General features: G+C 43.6%; 2 protein-coding genes and 1 long non-coding RNA gene across 3 annotated transcripts in view; 1 reads left to right on the top strand and 2 right to left on the bottom strand.

Annotated features, from left to right (window-relative positions):
* SELENON (selenoprotein N) overlaps positions 1-889 on the bottom strand; it is a 94,230-nt gene extending 93,341 nt beyond the window's left edge. Inside the window, exon 1 of the mRNA XM_063312605.1 lies at positions 478-889. Coding sequence (XP_063168675.1) covers positions 478-672 — 195 coding nt within the window. The 5' untranslated portion in view covers positions 673-889. The remainder of the gene's footprint in view (positions 1-477) is intronic.
* Positions 890-996: 107 nt separating this feature from the next.
* LOC134503593 (uncharacterized) lies at positions 997-6,852 on the top strand. Its single transcript, XR_010068561.1, has 3 exons — positions 997-1,094; positions 5,697-5,790; positions 6,592-6,852. It is a non-coding gene; the product is annotated as an uncharacterized LOC134503593 (long non-coding RNA).
* Positions 6,853-12,595: 5,743 nt separating this feature from the next.
* MAN1C1 (mannosidase alpha class 1C member 1) overlaps positions 12,596-18,633 on the bottom strand; it is a 145,300-nt gene continuing 139,262 nt past the window's right edge. Inside the window, exons 9-12 of the mRNA XM_063311809.1 lie at positions 16,325-16,544; positions 15,557-15,729; positions 14,242-14,357; positions 12,596-12,888 (exon numbers count right to left, since the gene is read on the bottom strand). Of these exons, the coding sequence (XP_063167879.1) occupies positions 12,765-12,888; positions 14,242-14,357; positions 15,557-15,729; positions 16,325-16,544 (633 nt within the window). The 3' untranslated portion in view covers positions 12,596-12,764. The remainder of the gene's footprint in view (positions 12,889-14,241; positions 14,358-15,556; positions 15,730-16,324; positions 16,545-18,633) is intronic.

Genomic DNA, 18,633 nt, shown 5'->3' with positions numbered 1-18,633 from the left:
CTGTTTCCCTTGCAGGAGGTTGCATGGGTGAGGCTGATTTTGCCATTTCATGATGGCTCAGAATTGCCTTTTGCACACCCAGAACATGGGTCACTCATTCAATGACGTGGTGAAGCCAGGGATGTGGGAAGGCAGCATCTTCTGAACCCACTTCAAAATTGAGAGTCAAAGGCAGGTGTGGGAAGGGCCCCATCCGCTCTCCCCACTGCCTGGGGAGTAAGCCCCAATGACCCCAAAAGGTCTTAAGAATATCCCCTACAGATGCACTGGTAGACTGCAGTCTCAGGGGAGCAAGTCTCCTTGCAGTCACTTCTATTATTATCACCATCACCGCCATGTACCAACCCCACAGGCTGGCAGGGCCCCCTTCACCGTCCCGGGGGCCCGCAGCTGCCCCCCGAACCCTTGTCTCCCCCCGCCGACCCACGGCCCCTCCTCGCCCCACGAAGTCCCGACCGCCCTCCGCTCCCTCGCTACCTGCCGCCGGGCGGCCTCCGCGTCCCGGTAGTATTTGGCCGCCAGAAGCGCCGCCAGGAAGGCCAAGGCCAGGCCCAACCGCGGCACCCGAGGAAGAGGCGGCCGCAAGGGCCCAGAACCGCCGCCCCGGGCGGCCTCCGGAGGCGAGGAGGTCTCCTCGGGCGGGCGGCCCTCCTCTTTGCCGCCGCGGGCCATGGCCGCCGCTGCCGGGCTGAGGAGACGCCGGCTCTTGGTCCCGCCTCGCTCGGGGCGGAGGGAGGAGGCGACGGCCTTGCCGGGCGGCGGTCCCGCGCTTCCTTCGTGGCCCGCTGAGGAGGCGGCGGCGGCGGCGGGGCTTCTTGGAGGCCCCTCCGGCGGGACGAAGCCGCGCCAAGCGGGTGGTGGTTCCGCTTCGGCCTCGAGGATCCTCGGGCGGCGCGGCAGCGGGGCTTCCAGTCCGTCTCCCGCCCCTCCTGCGCCGGTCCAGGAGGCCTGCGTGTCCTCCCTCCCTCCCTCCCTGCCTCCTCCTCGCGTCTTCCCACAACCTCCCCGCGAGGTCGGCTGGGCCGGACCAGAGTTGCCCGGGGACCGGAGTGGGGTCTCCTGGCTTGCTGCTCCACCCTGGCCTTCCTTCCAAGGTAATTCGCTTCAGAAAGAGAGAAGAGATACCTCCTTCCATAAATTTCCCCACAACAACCCTGTGGGGTAGGATGGGCCGAGGTTGAGACCGGCCCAAAGTCACCCTTGGCGCTTTGGTGGCTAATGGGGGACAAGAACCTGGAGGAATGTCTGAAGAAATAGGCATGGAAAGGGCTGCCACACAGAATTAGCTTGTTCCTGTAACATTTTACCTTTCCTTTTTAATCCTTTAATATTTCAGTTTCAAGGCTGTCCGGCTCCATGGTGACTCCACTTACACATTAAAAAAAAATTAAAAGAAAAAAGGTATATCAAGGAAAAAGAAGATATAAACAGCACTGCATCAAAACAATACCATGTATCAAGGTTTATAACAACATAATAAATGTTCTGGGGGGAGATGGGCAGTGGCAACATTTGAAAACTAACTAACTAAATAAATAAAATGACATCCACAACCAGGAAAAAAAAAGATAACTGCAGACAGAACCTAAAGAACCAAACAGCAAAGAAAAAAAAAGGGTCTCAACCACATCCCAACTCACAGCCTAGAAAATTTCAGTCCTTTACCCATTACCTGCAAATATCTGCAATAATTAGCTACCCACTTAATTTAGATAGTCCTCAACTATATAATCTATATCTATATGCAGTAATTTCTTTGATGGTTGTGAGCCACCCAGAGTCGTTGAGAGTCAGGTGGCATACATGTTTAATAAATAGTAATTTACCTGTATCTGTCTTCTTCCCTATTATCACTTGCACATAATCTACCTTTCTAACCAGGTGTCTTGAGTTCAGCTGGGCTCACACTCCTTAAATGGGTGCAGGATTACATCTTGAACATAGTAGCCTTTTGACTTAAGTCTGTGGATCTATCAGTCACCACTTCTACTGCTGCTGCCACAGTAATTATTATCACAGTAATCTGTGCATCCCTTTGGTAGGGTTGCATCCAATAAAATGGGTTTAGTTCCAAGTAATTTGCATAAGATCACTGCACAATTTATTATGGTTATTGTTGCTGTTAGAAAACTTTCCATTACATGGCTTACTGCTAATCAAATTCACCATACTATGAATAGATGACATTCTCCCAATTCTAGTTTTGAAATGGCTCTAAAGGATCTAATATTTATCTTCCAACCCTCCAAAATAAACTACGTGATATTACCTTATGCTCCATGCTCATTAATGCACAACCAGCCCAAATGATGATGATAAGAGATGAGTATGATCCCTACACTAAGCTTTCACCTACCCCCAACTACTATTACTACTACTACTACTAATTATTATCATTATTCAATTTGTATTGCTGCCTATCTCATCCAAGTGACTGGGCGGCTCACTACAAGTAAAAAGTTAAAAACCAATATACAAACATATAAAAACCATCCATAAACAATTTAAAACAAAAACTCATGATCAGCAGCAAAACCCATCCTTACTTCAGCTCAACACAGCCATAATAAAAGCTCCCCATAATTGCCAGACCCAAGGCACGGTGGCAGGGCCATGTCTTCAGGGCCTTCCTAAAGGCTGTGAAGGTTGTGGCCAATTTAAGGTCCATGTTTATGTTAGTCAGTATGACAGTGGCATTACAGGTAGTCCTTGACTTATGACTGTTTGTTTAATAACAGTCCAAAGTCACAACAGCCTTGGGATGGGTGCTTTATGGCCTGTAAAGCACTTCCTTTTTCTTTTTTTGGGTAAATTTTATTAAGTTTCAAGAGAAGAATAAAAATTACAGAAAAACAAAAAACTACAAAGAAAGGAAAAAAACCTAAAAAGGTGCAGAAACACAAGAGAAAGTTTTTTCAATTTTACAAAAAGATGTGGCTTCTGACTTTCAACAGCAAGGATATACAAAAATTTCCATAATCTCTTACTCTATATTAAATCAAAACACCACATTCTTTCTATAAATCATTCCACTTTAACACATAATAAAAATCACTAAGTACAGTTACTCCTCCCCCTTATATTAAAATAGGGGGGAAGAAAAGTTCATATAAACCTCCTAAACATCTTTCTCCCCTCCAAAAGATAACACATATATAATTATTCCCTTCCTACCACTATTCTATACATTTCTGTCTACTATATAAGAATCAAATTAAAAAGCATATAAGTTGTCCGCTATTATACTTAATAATACAACAATTTTAATAATCCCAACCTTAATAAACCCAAAAAACAAAGACAATTCAAAACAGTAATTCCATATCTTTAAAAGTGAATAACATCAATCAAATCCTTAAAGCAAAACAGATAAACATTCTTCAACCCTTTTCCCACTTCAAAATAAACCAGAGCAGTTACATATCCCCATAATATGCACAGAGATTTTCTCTTGAAAGAATCAAACAGCCCAGCTGCCCCCTCAAAGATTCCAGGTTCTTTTCATGGCATTCCATCAAAAGATCAATTTTACTTATGGCTTGCAGATAATTCTCTCCCTTAGATTTCTTCAACTCCACTATCTTCATCCAGCATCTCGATAAAAATCCCAATCTCACTCTTAAAGAAGACCTTTCTATGGCTCTTAAATTCCTCAGTTTCATCCACCACATCCCGAACCTGATGGCAGATTTTAGATCTCATATTTTCCACAATGTCCTGGATATCTTGCATAAAAGCTTGATAGAGGTCAGAAGAAATCTGTTTAAACTCCTGATGAAGGTCAGAAAGAATCTGTTTGAAATCCTCCATGTCTCATGCAGTAGATTATGGTGCCCCCTAGATGCTTAACCAGTGAAAGTCAAAGCTATGGAAGAGTTCCAAAGTGTGTTTACACAAAGTGAAAGTGAGATAGCGGACAGTTCTCAAGGGAAAGTGAAACAGAAAGCTGAAGGTTCAAATCAGTCAATTCAAGTGTAAGAAAATGCTAATATCTCCAAAGTTAATACAAAAATGATAACAGGAAGACAATTGTTTATTCTCAATCCTCCTTTATATTTGGAAGGAAAATGAAATCCAAAACTTAAAAAAAAAAAATAATAATAATCCCAAAAATAATGTTAAGCACCAAGAGAACCAGCTTCTCCTCGCTGTAGAAAGCCTCTCTTGGGGTAAATATACTTTAAAAAAAATTGGTGATTTAGAAAGCGGGTGGCCAGTCTTAGTGTCCCTTTAAGGCTACAGTGCGGCTTGGAAAGTGATGAAATCCCCACCTCCCAGGTGGCTCTTACCAGTCAAATGTGAAACACTGTTTGCAATCTTCTGGCTGCAAGCAGCCATCCAGAAGACAGACAGGATGATTCCAGGTATTCTCCTTTAGCTGGAGAACATTTCTGGGCTTCAGGAAAACCTGCCTGAGCCCGAAAAAAGTTACCACGTTGTCAACTCTGCCCATTGAACCCGCTGGCACAGCTGTTCAGTCTGCCATTCTCACCAGAAGCTGGTCTGTAAAGCGCTTCTGAGCATTGCAGAATGTCACACCACCACCCTGCGGTTACATGGTCGCATTTTGGGTGCTTGGCAACTGGCTCACATTTACAACCGGTTGCAGCGTTCCGTGGTCACGTGATCACATTTTGCGACATTTTTTGCTATTTTGTGGTGAAAAGCGCCCATTAGGGAAGTTGGATTCACTTAATGACCGCTGTAAAAATGGTTGTAAAATCAGGTCCGGTCATGCGGTGACTTGTGACTGCAACGACTTACGATGGAAATTCCAGTCCCAGTTGTGGTTGGAAGTCGAGGACTGCCTGTAGTTTCATAGAATCCAGCATAGAATGGAAACTTGTGATGACTTGTAGAAGTGTTCACCGATGGGTTGTCCTTTTATTTGTGTTGATGCCATCAGAACCCATCTCTGCACAAAGAGAGCACCTACGTTTTTTAAAAGATTTCTTTTATTGAAGAAAAACTACAGGAACTTGCCATTTCTCTGATGGTTTTAGGTTCCATTGCAGCTGCTCCTGCTTTTTGTTTTGAATGTTTTGTCATTCTGAAGTCTCCCAGACTACCTGGCACTTCCCAATCTGGAACTAAAAAAAAAAAACATGGAAGACTTCCCTAGAGACTCTTTCCTTTGGGATTTAATGGAAGTATGGTAAGCCAGAGAGGCTGCCAACTGCTGGAGAGATTATTGTACAAGGAAAGACAAGGCATTCATTCAAACCTAGCTGCCTCATTTCTAAATAAAGAGGTGCAGGTAGAGCCTCACACTTCCACCTAGGACAATTCACAGAAATCCACTTCTCCTTTGAAAGAAATTTCAGAAACGAATTATCTTTCATGAAACTGAACAAAAATAGCTAGGGAAAAGAATGCAGGCAAATATCTCTGCACAGCATCCAATGAAAGCGGTGTATCTTAACAGTGATACACTTTTTCTTTGGTGGCTCATGGCACACCGAACTGTCTTCTAAAATCCACAGAGGTCGACCAGTGGCAGAAGCTACCTTTGATTTGTGAGGGTTTCTGGGGATGTGCCTGAGCTTTGAAGTTCTAAAAGAAGAAAGAGCCCCAAGAGAACAGATTTATTGTAGCGCAAGCGTGCTGTAGTTGACGTAATGTGAATGCTGCTCCTTTGGCCATTGTTTCTTTTGAATTCATATTCTTTTGTTCATTATTTCTAATTATGTGCATAGATCTCCAGGGAATAGAAAAAGACTTGAGTGAAGCCCCCAGAAATCATAAACAAACGGTTACCAAAGGAGAAATTCTGAAAGTCATTCCTGGAGTGTAATCATGTTAACTATATTTAATTTTACTTAATGAAAATTAAATGAGCTTTAATTCCAGTCTCCCGGGCTTTTTCAAGCGCAGCCCCCAGCATGCAGCTCAAAGCTCCTTTCTCAGTCTGGAAAAGGTTGGGCAAAGATTTAAGATAAATCTTTTAAGCTAGCCTGCCTTCTTCTGGTCAGAGTAAAACACAACAAGCGTGGAATTGGTATCTGGAAAAAGAGAAAACAATTAACCTGCTAAAGATCTGTATGTCAGGCAGGCCCAGAGAAAAAGTTGGGCTGTTACCAACTGTTTATTTAAGTGGCCAATCCAGTCCTCAGAATGGAGAAGCTGTAAGAAGTAGCTCATGTCTGCAGGTATGTGTTGAGTTGTAGGTTCCATATAAATCTATTTTGGCTGGAATCATCTAAACTGTTTGGATCATGAACCAGTAACATCTCTCATTAGGACATGTTGGCTGGAACATGGAGCAAAAGCCAGCAAAACCTGGCCCTGTTCCCACTACATACTCAACCAGGGCAAAGGGTGGTAGTGTGTTGCAGGAACTTAGGACCTAGTTTTGCATACAGACAAACTAGATCCTCCAGGTCAGCCATTTCACAGGAAGAGCTGATTGTAGGATTAATTTACCTCTCCTGGGACTGAGATTAAAGCTCTATAATGGCCCCACCATCATCAGGGCCTCACAACACAATCCAGCTCTTTGGCTTTCTCAGCTTCATCTCTACAAGATGGGGTGAAGGTAAAAAGGAAGCGAATTCTGTTGTGCCATCAGGAATTTCTTCTTCTTCATTCCAGGAAGAATGAAGCCTCCATTGCAGCAGCTGTAACAGCTGTAAGAACGGATGTCACAACACAGACCCAGCCAGCTCTGATTGTGTGCTGCTGGTGCACAGAGGTGGGTCTATCGAGCAGGAAGGAAGTTTTACATGTCAAGGAACAGAGGCACTGCTGTGACCTTGTATCACACCCAGCATGCTGTATAAATCCAGGCAAGTAATTCAGTGAATCAATTAAACAAATCATAACTTTATATGACATCAAACCCAGGTCACTATCCTTCCCTATCTTCCTTGAAGTAATTGCAAGAATAAAATTAAAGGGAATAAATATTCTTTTTCTCTGAAAAGACAGGATAGAAACACAATAAATACATATAGCACAATACAGGTAGTCCTCATTTAGCAACCACAATTGGGACCAGCAACTTGGTTATTAAGCGAAGTGGCAGCTAAGTGAAACCGTAACTGTGCTTATGATCTTACTTCAGCTTTCCTTTGCTTTACAGACCCACAAAGGTCATAAATGCGAGGATGGGTGCAAACTTACTTTTTTATCACTGTTGTAACTGGGAACAGTTGCTAAACGAGGCAGCCACTAAACAAGGACTACCTGTGTGTGGTTACTTTCCTGTCTACCTCCCCTCTTGTTTCTGCCAATAATACATTTTCTGCCTTGTATTCCCCCCATTATTAAATAGTCTGGTCTAATTCTCATGTACAGAATAAGCACTAAAAACACTTCATACTTTGCTTATAGTTTGTCGGATATTGGCCACTGTACCTCTTGACCTACTTTGAGCAGCCATGTGGGAGGTGCAATGAATGCAGGTCTCTCTAAGCTGAATGTGCTACAAGCAACCATACTGCAAATTCTGCAAAGCTCCATTTGATTTATGGGTCTGGTTTGGACAAGGCATTAAGCAATCCTTTCTTTATGCCCTGTTTATCAAAGAAGTCCCCCAACACAACCAACACACTAAACTATCACCATGGTCTGCTAACTACAAGGGTGGGTCCCTACCCAAAACCAGTATGAGGTAGTAGTTAAGGATCAGGGCTAGAAAAATCACTGTCTACCAGATCCTTACTAAGCCTGCACAGTCCTACAGCACTGATGAAATTCCCAGACTGATAAAACAAGAATAGCTGTTTCTCAGGTGATGGACGGTGGGAACTAAGAACCCCAAACACACTGAGATATGTCTCATTTCTGACTCTGAACAACTACTTTTGCTTCTTCCTCATTTATGGATCTTTTGTTGCCCAGATTAGGATGTGTGAGAAAGAGGTTGAAGCAATGAGACGGACAAAAATGCTGCCTTCCCCCGTTATTTCTGGTGTCACTGTGGTACTAAAGGGCTTCCATGTGACACTTAAGCCCAGTTGTCCACCTTGATGAGCATAGCTTAATATAGCTAGCCACCAAATGATGGCTATACAGTCAGTCATGTGGACAGAAACACACACCATTCAAAACAGGAGCTCTGTGCTTGGGGAGATCTGTACTCTTCACTTTTCCCCTGAAACAAGAGGATACCACCGATATCACCCCATGAAGAGAATGTGAGAGGGGCCTCATGAGCCCAGCATCCAGTGGCTAAATAGTTTCCTTTGATTCTGGTGGAAATAGCACTCCTGCTTGTTCTTTTTCCTATGTGGAAAAAGCATAGCTGGCTGGGGAATTCTGGGAGTTGAAGTTCAGACCTCTTAAAGTTGTCAAGATGGAGAAACACTGGTCTAAGGAGAAGGCTCGTTTTAAGCTTTTCCATTGGCAATTTTATTTTTTTGCAACCACATGATTTTGGCTGTGGAGTCCTTCACAACAGACTTGCAAGTGGTTCAGTCTTCCCATTTCCATCTTGGTTGTTCCGTTCTTACTAGAACAAATACTATATTGCACAATTATCTCTGTTTGTGTTGCTGGGGCCCTAAGGGTAGCAGGGAGGGTGGGAAGGGAAGGGAAGGGAAGGAAAGGAAAGGAAAGGAAGCCCAGCACGGGAAACCAAATTCCACAAGATGCCGTTAACTGTTTCTGAGCAAATGTATGATGCATTTCGGAGTGCCTTCTTTCATTTGGGGCATTCTGTGATGTACCTTAAAAAAACTGCAAGCAGACTCATTCAAACTGTGAGTTTCCAAACAAGGTTCTCTCTATTCCCTTTCTTCTGAAATCAGATAAATATCCAATAAATTATTTCCATTTTTGGTGCTCCCATTTTCTCCCTTGCACAGTCTAGTCCACTTTGCCAGCCCCCAGATTCCTCTCATTAGCTTCCCAAACCTCTTGCCATTTCACAGGGCCCTCCTTGCTTTTTTTAAAAATGCTGTTGACTCTCCCTTTGTCTTTTTCTCAAGAACAGTTGTTAGAACAAAGTGTTATCAATCTGCGTGCCAAGTGGTTGCTATGTTATTTCATCATTATTATCCTTCTGTAAGAGAAGGGTTATAAAATAAACTGTGATGTGCTTGTAACATTCATGCCCTCAGTTCCACACACTTTCTCTTCACTTTGTTGAAGCATAGCAGCATAATTTGTAGTGCTGCATGTTGCACCTCTAGAAAAGAGCCCTTCTTTGGCATATTGGTTAGACTGGAGACTCATGTGGGGGCTCACCTGTATGTTTGAAAAAGGGGCCATTCAATAACACTTCGTATGTTCCACTGCTCCAACTGAATCAGCAGTTGCATTTCAAAAAATCAGGAGGCAAGGATCAGCTGTAATTTCACTGCACCCACAAATTTGCCAGATTAAAAACCAGAGAATAATCATATACCTTCAACTCTCCTAATGTGGTAGAAGATAAGTCAATTGATGTTTTTCTGGCTTCTTCCCACCCGGCCCTTCTGTTCAGTTTTTCCCCCTTTGATGTAAGGAAGACTCCTAATGTAACCTGCTACAACGTTCTGTAGGAGGTTTGGATAGAGAGCACACAGAGATTTCTTTTGGTTTGCGTTTCAAGCAAACTGACCCGATCCACATAGGCCAGGTGTATGTGTAGATTGGAATGCATTTTACCTTGTGGATTTCATTCCTTTGAATGTTATGATCATCTTCTTGGCTCAGAAGAATGAGCCAAAACTATTTTAAAATAAAAGTTAAAATCTTCTTCAAGTCCTATATGACTCCTGGTGATTACATGGATAGGCCACGCAGTTTTCTTGGCAGTAATATGGAAGTGATTTGCCACTGTCTCCTTCCAGGGTGATGATGACTATTACTATTGATTTGCCAGTCTAACCTACTGCCCTGGGATTTTCTGGAGCTTTCCAATCCAAGTACTATTCAGCCCCAAATCTGTTTAGCTTTTTCGAAGATTAGCGAAGGTCTTTGGAAGTTGTAGGGACGCGGTGGCGCTGCGGGTTAAACCGCTGAGCTGTCGATCGGAAGGTCGGCGGTTCGAAACCGTGCGGCGGGGTGAGCTCCCGTTGCTCATCCCAGCTCCTGCTCACCTAGCAGTTCGAAAACATGCAAATGTGAGTAGATCAATAGGTACCGCTTCAGCGGGAAGGTAACGGCGTTCCGAGTCGTCATGCTGGCCACATGACCCGGAAGTGTCTATGACAATGCCGGCTCCAAGGCTTAGAAACGGAGATGAGCACCGCCCCCTAGAGTCGGATTCGACTGGACTTTACGTCAAGGGAAACCTTTACCTTTACCTTGGAAGTTGTATGCAATTTCTAGCTGCCAGATGTAATAATGACTCAGCTTTGATTCTGTCTTTCCTCGATTAAATGAAGTAAAAAAATTAATCTCTGGCTACTTTCAGGTTCATTATCAAGTTCAGAGTTGCTATCCATTGAATGGTTCTGTTCATTCAAAATTTTTTAATGCATTCTAGTTTAGACTCTGGAAAGAAGACTGTATCTTTGATGTTTCTCCTTGGCAAATCCTTGCACTGGGACAGAGCAGGGAGGGAGAGAAAAAGATATGGCCTGAATCATGTCTGGCCCTGGCTTAACCACTGCTGGTGTCTCAGATGCATTTAGCACAGTAAGTTATTGCACACAGATAGGGAAGACATACATCTCTCAACAGAAAAAATATCCTTCCCTCCATCTTTAAGAACAGCTTTGAAGACTGTACTCCAAATGGGAGAAGTACAACAAGAAGCAAGGCCTTTTAGATACTGGTACAAAGAACATCCTTGTGGCAGTCTCCAAAGAAAAACATTGCAATTTTTTTCCCCCTGAAGATTTTAGCATTCTCATGAAAGAAACTGGTGGTTACCTTTTATGAAATAATTATTTCCTTCCCCATCCCTTCTATTTCCTCCTGCTTCTTTTTCTTTAATGTTTGCAGTAATTCTGTGCAATTTGGATGAAGGACAGCTGACAAATTATGCTGCTCCACTGTACTTCGAAATTCAATGAAAATTATAAAAGGATCTGGAATAATACCCTTCGATTCATGTCAAAAGGCATTTTGATTCTATAAGCAGTCTGTTTTAATCCCACGTGAAATTACTTTGGCATATGCTTGTTTCCCTGCTAGGAAAACCTTGCAATATGATGAGAAATTCCCAAGGCAGTTACTTATGAGCAACTATCCACCTAGGCAGAGATTGCCAGCCTCCCTTTCCCCAAAGATGAAATCTCCAAAGGGCCCATATGACAGTCTGACTTCCCCCAGGGCTTCAAAAGGTGCAGATTCAATATGAAACTTTTTCTGTTTTGCATCTTGCTTTGAGTGCCTTTCTTCCACACTTTTAAGTCTAGAAAGAAAGCCACCAAAATCTTAGGAGAAAGAAAAATGCATTTGAGTACCTGAACCATCTGTCTGTGGCAGAGAGAAAAGGGGGAAAAAGGACTTGCAGAAGCGGAGTTAAATCTGTGAAGAAGAAAAGCTGAAGGAGGTGCAGTTAATACACACAACCAACCTCTGCCAACTTCAGCGAAGGGAACTAACACCGTCCTTCCCAACTTGGTCTTGCTAGAGGTTTTGGACTTCAACCACCATCTTCACTGACTAGTATCCACATTAGTGAGGGATGAGGATGATGGGTAGTGTACTCTAAAACATCAGGAGGGCACAGTGGTGCGGAAGGCTGACTTCCCTGAACCAGGTGCACAGGCACAAAGCCCTGTGTCGACTGCCTGGAGATCAAGGAGGACAGCTTAACCGAAGTACAGTTCTTGTGTGGAAAGAAAGGCAGAATGTTCAGCAGATGCAGCTTCACCCACTTGTACAATTGTCTGTCTGTGCACCCACATTCCGGCAATTACATTCTCAGCTTCCAAGAGGCAGCTGCAGCTGGTTCACTCCATCGTTCAGCCCCTGCAGCTTTTGTGCAGTATCCCCTCTCCCCCCTTCTCATACTGAAGCATATGCTGTTTCAAGGCAGCAAAGGCGCCTGCTCTTTCCATCTGCTTCAGCAGCAGAAAAACCAGAGGACTGGCCAAGGCCCCGGTTTCCTCCAATCACCCCTTGCCCGCCTTTTTTCTAGCCTTCCGGGCCACCCAGCCACACATCTTTTTATCTGACATGAATTTTTATTTTACTTTTCACATCTGAGCATTACAGAAATGAAATTATCACAAGTGCCTCATAAGGTTTGGCTCCAGATGAAAAGGGAAACAAAAGAAAAGAAAAGCAATAAAGCAAAACCCAGGAAAAGCAAAACAAAAAGATAGTTGGCAAACATTTAAAGGGAACGGAAGAGTAGGGGAGGAAAGGGGTAAAGAAAGAAGTGCCTGGGATTTCGAAACACTTTTTAATTAGGACCCACTTGAGATGCGTATTGTTTTTTTAAAAAAAGTGTAGATCAGAAAGGTGAAAAAAAATCAATGGCATATAAAAAAGGAGACAGCAAGACTGGGGCAAGAAGAGTGGCACAAACCAACATCTATTTTATGGCAAACTCCTGATCCTTTGGCCACGCGAAAGCAAAGTCAGTGGATTCCATAGAAATTCTTCACAGAAAGGAATGTCCATGATTTTCTTTGTCTTATGGCCCATCATCAACATCTCATTATCAGGTTATAAGTTTCCTCACAGAGGAAAAAAAACCCCACAAAGGTGCTTGTTTCACAGTTTTTATACTCCCCAATATAACACTGTCCGGAATTGGACGAATTCCCCCCCAAATACCTTTCCAGGAATGTGCGCATTCCTTTACTGGAAAGGAGAGAAAAAAAATGCAAGCAACCCCACCAGATGCCTGTGCAGAACCCGGGAGGGCACAGGCGCTCCTACTGCACACTGGTCTTCGGGACAAAGTCTGTGTGATTCACAGGCAGCGGGTGAGCTTCCGTGTTGAACACCCAGTCCTCGAGCGAGAGCATGTCATCTTCAGAGAACAGAAGATAGAGATACCTGGAGCCAGGGAGAAGAGCAGAGAAAGTGAGCTGGGTGAGACTGCCGGATATCGTTCTGTCTGGGCCTAAGCTAGAGTCCTGTACCTCAGTTGGTTTGGGATTCAGACCGACAGCTCTGAGTATGGACTGTTTTGTGTTCAAAATGGACAAAACAGACCTTTTCCAAAACTAGTCTGTTTCAACCTCAAAACTTTTCCAAAATGATTGAAACAGCCCGCTTCAAATGGGGAACTGCCGTCTGGCCCTCAAAACAATTATTTTGAGGTATGTGCAAAACTCGTAACTTCCTCCAAATGAGAAGTAGTTTCAGGTTTTTTGGGGGGGTGGGGGAGTGGTCTGGCCCTGAAATTGACCTGTTTTGTCTGGAAAGCCTTGTCTGGAACTCCTAGAATTGCTTCTGGTTTGGAAGATTTACTTCTGGAAAAATGCCAGAATGGCAAGGTCTGAAGAAGGTTGGTGTGCTCCAGAATATTCCACGGCTTTCCAAAATGGTTTGTTCCTCAAACTCTGACTTGTGCATAGAACTGATTGATTTGAACTCAAAAAGGATTCTTTCAAATTCAAAAGAATTCTATTTGAAATCTGGACCCCACCGCTGAATCTCAGAGCCTTCTCCAAAGGGGTGGTGCTGAAGGAGTTAGAGAGGAAAAGCGTAGGTATTTTTAGAGCCAGTTTGGTCTAGTGGTTAAGGCGACGGGCTAGAAACCAGGAGACCGTGAGTTCTAGTTCTGCCTTAGGCATGAAAGCAGGCCAGGTCACCACTGGGCCAGTCACTCTCTCTCAGCCCAACTCACCTCACAGGGTTGTTGCTGTGGGGAAAATAGGAGGAGGAAGGGGTATTTGGTATGTTCGCCCTCTTGAGTTATTTGTAAAAATAATAAAGGCAGGATAAAAAATAAAATAAAAATAAAATAAATAATAATAATAATAATAATAATAATAATAATACTAAACTGTGTTTCTTGTTAGAATAAGTTGTCCCCTCCAAATATGTTTCTTGGAACATCACTATTCTGTGCTTCTGCCACTCCACCAGCATTTTATGATGGCTACAGTTGATCATTTTTCAACTTCCTCAAACAAGCCCTGAGAGGGCCAAGTAGAGAATTATCGAGTCAGGCTAAGCTTTCAAGCTGTGTTCCAGTGAGGCCAGTGGCATTTTGGCCATTTATCAGGGCTTGATCATGGGAAAGCAACACCACCACCACCACAATAAGTATGTTTTCTTCCTAAAGACATCTTTCCTGAGCCCTTCAGCAACCATGATTTTCCCTACCACTTGCTTCATGAAAAATAACCTCCTTTTGAAACTTCTTTCGATGGTCAAATATTGAAAATGCTCAGGACTTACTTTAACGTCTCTGCCAGAAAAAAGCTCTGCTGCATGTTGTCATGGCTTGGGGTGGTTGTGTACACATCACGGATCCCAGAGAAACCCGCTTCTACCCGGCAATATTTCTCCAGCGCCTGATTTGGAGAGCAGGGAGGAGAAGAAAGTTAACCCATTTCCTGGAATGGCAAAGCAGCGCTCGTTCATCATCACGGGTGATGCTTTCCCCATGTGAGGGTCTGAGGGGGATTCAGCTTTTCACACAGGCATTGAAAAGCTGTTGAGGGTTTCTTGGAATGCCAGCAAAATAAGCTTGTTCAGATTCACTGTGGGGATGGGGTGGCTGGCACTTCCTGTGTTTTGTTGGGGCTCTCAGATAAGAACTGTAGGAAATCTTTCTGAACATTTTCTGCAATTGAGGGTTCCCAAATAAGTATAAGTACCCTTATTTTGCATTAGATGGCAGCCGTGAAGGGATCTTCTACTTGGGTGCTGCTGGAACCAAGGTGCTGTGCTGGAAGGCTTTTAGTTAAATCCAGCAGGCTTCTCTTAGGCCCCACAAGGAGACCAGATGTTGTGGCTGCCACGTGGCACAAACTGAAGAGTGCTATTCAGGACTGCCAAGTGAAAGACAGGAAGTTCTGAGCCAGGGGTAGATGTTTATTTATTGATTTGATTTGATTTTGGGGCTGCCCTGCTCCACCTGACTCTTTGCCCTTTTTGTGCACCTCAAAGCAGGTTGTCATAAGGACTAAGTAAATTACCAATACGTGGGTCTCAGGGCCGGATGAAGGCCAACTAAGCACAGCCCTAAGCACAGCTCAACAATGGAGTCCCTTGATGGAAGTTCAATTCTCACACCATGAGACGGAAACAAATGTGATCTCTGACAAACCAACTTTTAAACATTAGTCACTCCCCATGCCAAAGAAAACACCTTTTTAACAAGGCAGATTAAAGTCAAACATGGCAGATAAGGAAAATGACAAAAAATCTGACTACAGTTAAGGGTGGCAGTGAAAGAGTTCAGGGCATGATAGCCAAGGGAAAAAACTCTGTGCCCACCCCTTCCCTCAGTGCCCTAAGTAGTCCTTACTTTGCTTAAAGCAGTGTTCCTCAACCTTAGCAACTTTAAGATGTGTGGACTTCAACTCCCAGCATGGCTGGCTGGGGAATTCTGGGAGTTGAAGTCCACACATCTTAAAGTTGCTAAGGTTGAGGAACACTGGCTTAAAGGCTATATATCATTTCACAAGATTTTTGTAGCTTTACTTTAATCTTTCTGTTGTCCTCCCAACTTGAAAATATCAAGTTTAGGACACTTTTTCTGACTTACTTGGACAGCTTCCCAGCCCCACTGTCTGTACTTGGGGTCATGCGTTAACCTCCACAAGTAGAAGTAACTCTCTACAACCTCAGGGCGCAGGATGTAGTAACGGTCACTGAGTCGTGTGGCCATCGCCTCTGCTCCAGAATCAAAACGAAATGCTTCAGGGCCCAGCTTGGTATCTAGCCATTAAAAACAAAAACAAAACAGAGAACAGTCAGAGGAATCTGAAACTTTGATACTTGTGTCATGTTTGAGAGCTGCAGGGTCTGTTAAAAGTTGGGGCGAATGTGTGAATTCACTGAAGAAATAGTATATTATGAATACTTCCGCTCTGAAGTAGAAACATTGTTCAGATCTCCTAGAAGACCTCAAAGTGAAAAAGCGGATTGGTCCTAAACCTTAGGTACCTGCTGAATTTCAATTATGAAGGGGCCTGACCTGGGGACGGCAAACACCATCGCTATCAAGTCAAGCTGAAAAAGGTGGACATATCCTCGGTTTAGACTTTAAAAGAGGAAAAAGACCACAGACCTTGATCAAATGCAGCCCTTTCAGTTGGAGCCACTTTCTAAGTCTGGCGGAACAAAAAGACTAAACAATTATGGGTTATAATACAACAGCGCATTTGTGAGTTCAGCAGGGCAACCGGAAGTAGGTTGCCAATAGCAGCTGAGGATGGGGTGAGGCTTCACCGAGGGATGTTAGCTGTGTACGATATTAATTGGTGAACAAGGATGCACAGAACCTTTTTCTAAGATGGGCTTGGACTTTTACCTGAGCGAGCATAGGATTCATGACAGGTGCGCGTTATTTCCCCAGCTAGATCCAAGTAGTGCTGTTTCTGCTCTTCTGTGGTGTCTTCTGCTCCGAGGGCTATCATGCCACCGGAGAAGCAAGCCAAATGCCCCATTTTATGGTCCAAGATGCCTCCTCGCCATTCGGCAATATAAGTTAGCCCACCAGCTGATTTTTTGACAAGATGTTTTTCTATGGCCTAAATTTCACAGCATTTGGAAAATAGAGAAAACGGTGTATTTGTGTGGAACAAAGAAAAAAGAGGCAGCTTTATAAATAAAATAAAGAATACACTAGTAGCAGTGTCAAAAATGATGCATATAAATGGTCAAATGACGTCTATGCAAGAAGATGGCTATTCTGGCAGCCATCTAGGCTCTGCTTAAAAGAACTTTATAGTTCAACACCACCACCATAAATTGTATCCAGAAACCAATCAGCAACCAACGTAGGGCTCAGAGAATCAGTGTTACATGCTCCCAGCAGCAAGAACCAGGAGTATGCAAGTGGCCTTATTCTGGACTAGTTGCAATTTCTAAGTACAGGTAGTCCTCACTTAACATCCACAATTAGAACCGGAAACTCTGTCTCTAAACAGTGTGGTCATTATGCATGATGTCATGTGACCGCACCACTGAATGATGGCAACTCCAGCAGTCTCGGTTTCTATCGTCAAGTGAGGACCACACAGGTCATTAAGTGAGGACGTCACATAACCGCAACTTGATTTCCTTCCGGCTTCTGCATTAACTTTGCTTGTCGGAAACTGGCAGGGAAGGTTGCAATCTGTGATCACGTGACTGCGGGATGCCGCGACAGTCAGAAGTGCAGGTTGGTTGCTGAGCACCTGATTCATGATCGCATGACTGTGGGGTGCTGCGATGGCCACAACTATGAGGACCAGTTGTAAGTACTTCTGCCACAGTGGAGTCCAGCTCCATAATTCATCAGTGCAGATGTTCAGTTCAATAGGCCAGAGTTAGGAGGAGCTGCCTTTATCCTTGCTGCCTTTCCTATCGAAGTGAACCTGTCTGTTTGTTGAGCCACTCATCTTTAATGTTATCAAATGAATCAGTGATGAGATGATGCAGTTACATAATTGCCCCATTTTGTGTGATGAGATTATCATGCATGAGACATCACTTGCCCTTTCCTCTCACCCTGGAGATGTCCATGATTCAACCAAAACTGAACAATACAACTGGACTAAAAAACATTAGAGTTACAACCCCCTTCAGGGACAGGTAGAAGCGTGTGGGCAATATTACACACTCTAGCCCCAAATCCCCCCTCTGCGCTTGGCTTTTTTTCCAGTTCAAAATGAACTGCTCAGAAAGTTATAGAACGATACTGAAAGCACCCTCATTACTTTTAAAACCTATGGCTGGTTTGGAGGACACATAAAATAATCTTTTACTGCAACGGAGACAGGAACATAGGATCCCCTGACTTGCATATCGTCCTATCCAACATGGGCATAAAGAAGAGTCTGGAACCTTTAGGCCTGGTTTTGTTTAGCAGTGCATGCAACATTTCTAAATGAATTCAAAACATCCACTGTAGAGCATCCTGGCAGAATTTTGAGCTCAAAACATCTCTGTGGTTTTCTTTTTTAGCTCCAAATCATTTTTAAAAATGCTCAAAACAGTCCATTTGTCTCTTGAAACAGCGGTTTTGCCCTTGAAGCAGACTGTTTCACAAGTGAAACAAGAGGGCACCAGAGTTGAAGAAGCAGTTTGAAATAGTTTTGAATTTGAACGACTGCAATTTGCCACTTTCATGAAGCCAACAAACCATTCTAACGATGAAACAAACTCTTTAAAATTTCAAGCCATGTATTACAGTTTTCTTATATCAACAAATCATGGCTAAGATTAACTACAGGTAGTCCTTGCTTAACAACCATTTGTTTAGTGACAGCTTGGACTTATGACCAGTCCTCACACTTAGGACAATTGCAGTGTCCCTGAGGTCACTTGATCACAATTTGGGCACTTGGCAACCAGTTTGCATTTATGACCGTCACAGCATCCATGGTCATGTAATCCCTATTTTCGACCTTCCCAGCTGGCTTCTGGCAAGCAAAATCAATGGGGAACTATGTGATTCACTTAATGACCACATGGTTTGCTTAACGCCTGCAGTGATTCACTTAATGATCGCTGCAAAAAAGGTCATAAAATCAGGCCAGATTCACTTAATGACCACTTCACTTAACAACAAATTCTGATCCTGACTGTGGTTGTTAAGTGAGGACTACCTGTACGGTTTAGGATTTGGATCCAATG

This window comes from Candoia aspera, chromosome 10 (assembly GCF_035149785.1).
Source record: "Candoia aspera isolate rCanAsp1 chromosome 10, rCanAsp1.hap2, whole genome shotgun sequence".
NCBI lineage: Eukaryota > Metazoa > Chordata > Lepidosauria > Squamata > Boidae > Candoia > Candoia aspera.
This window is presented reverse-complemented; position numbering and strand designations above follow the sequence as displayed.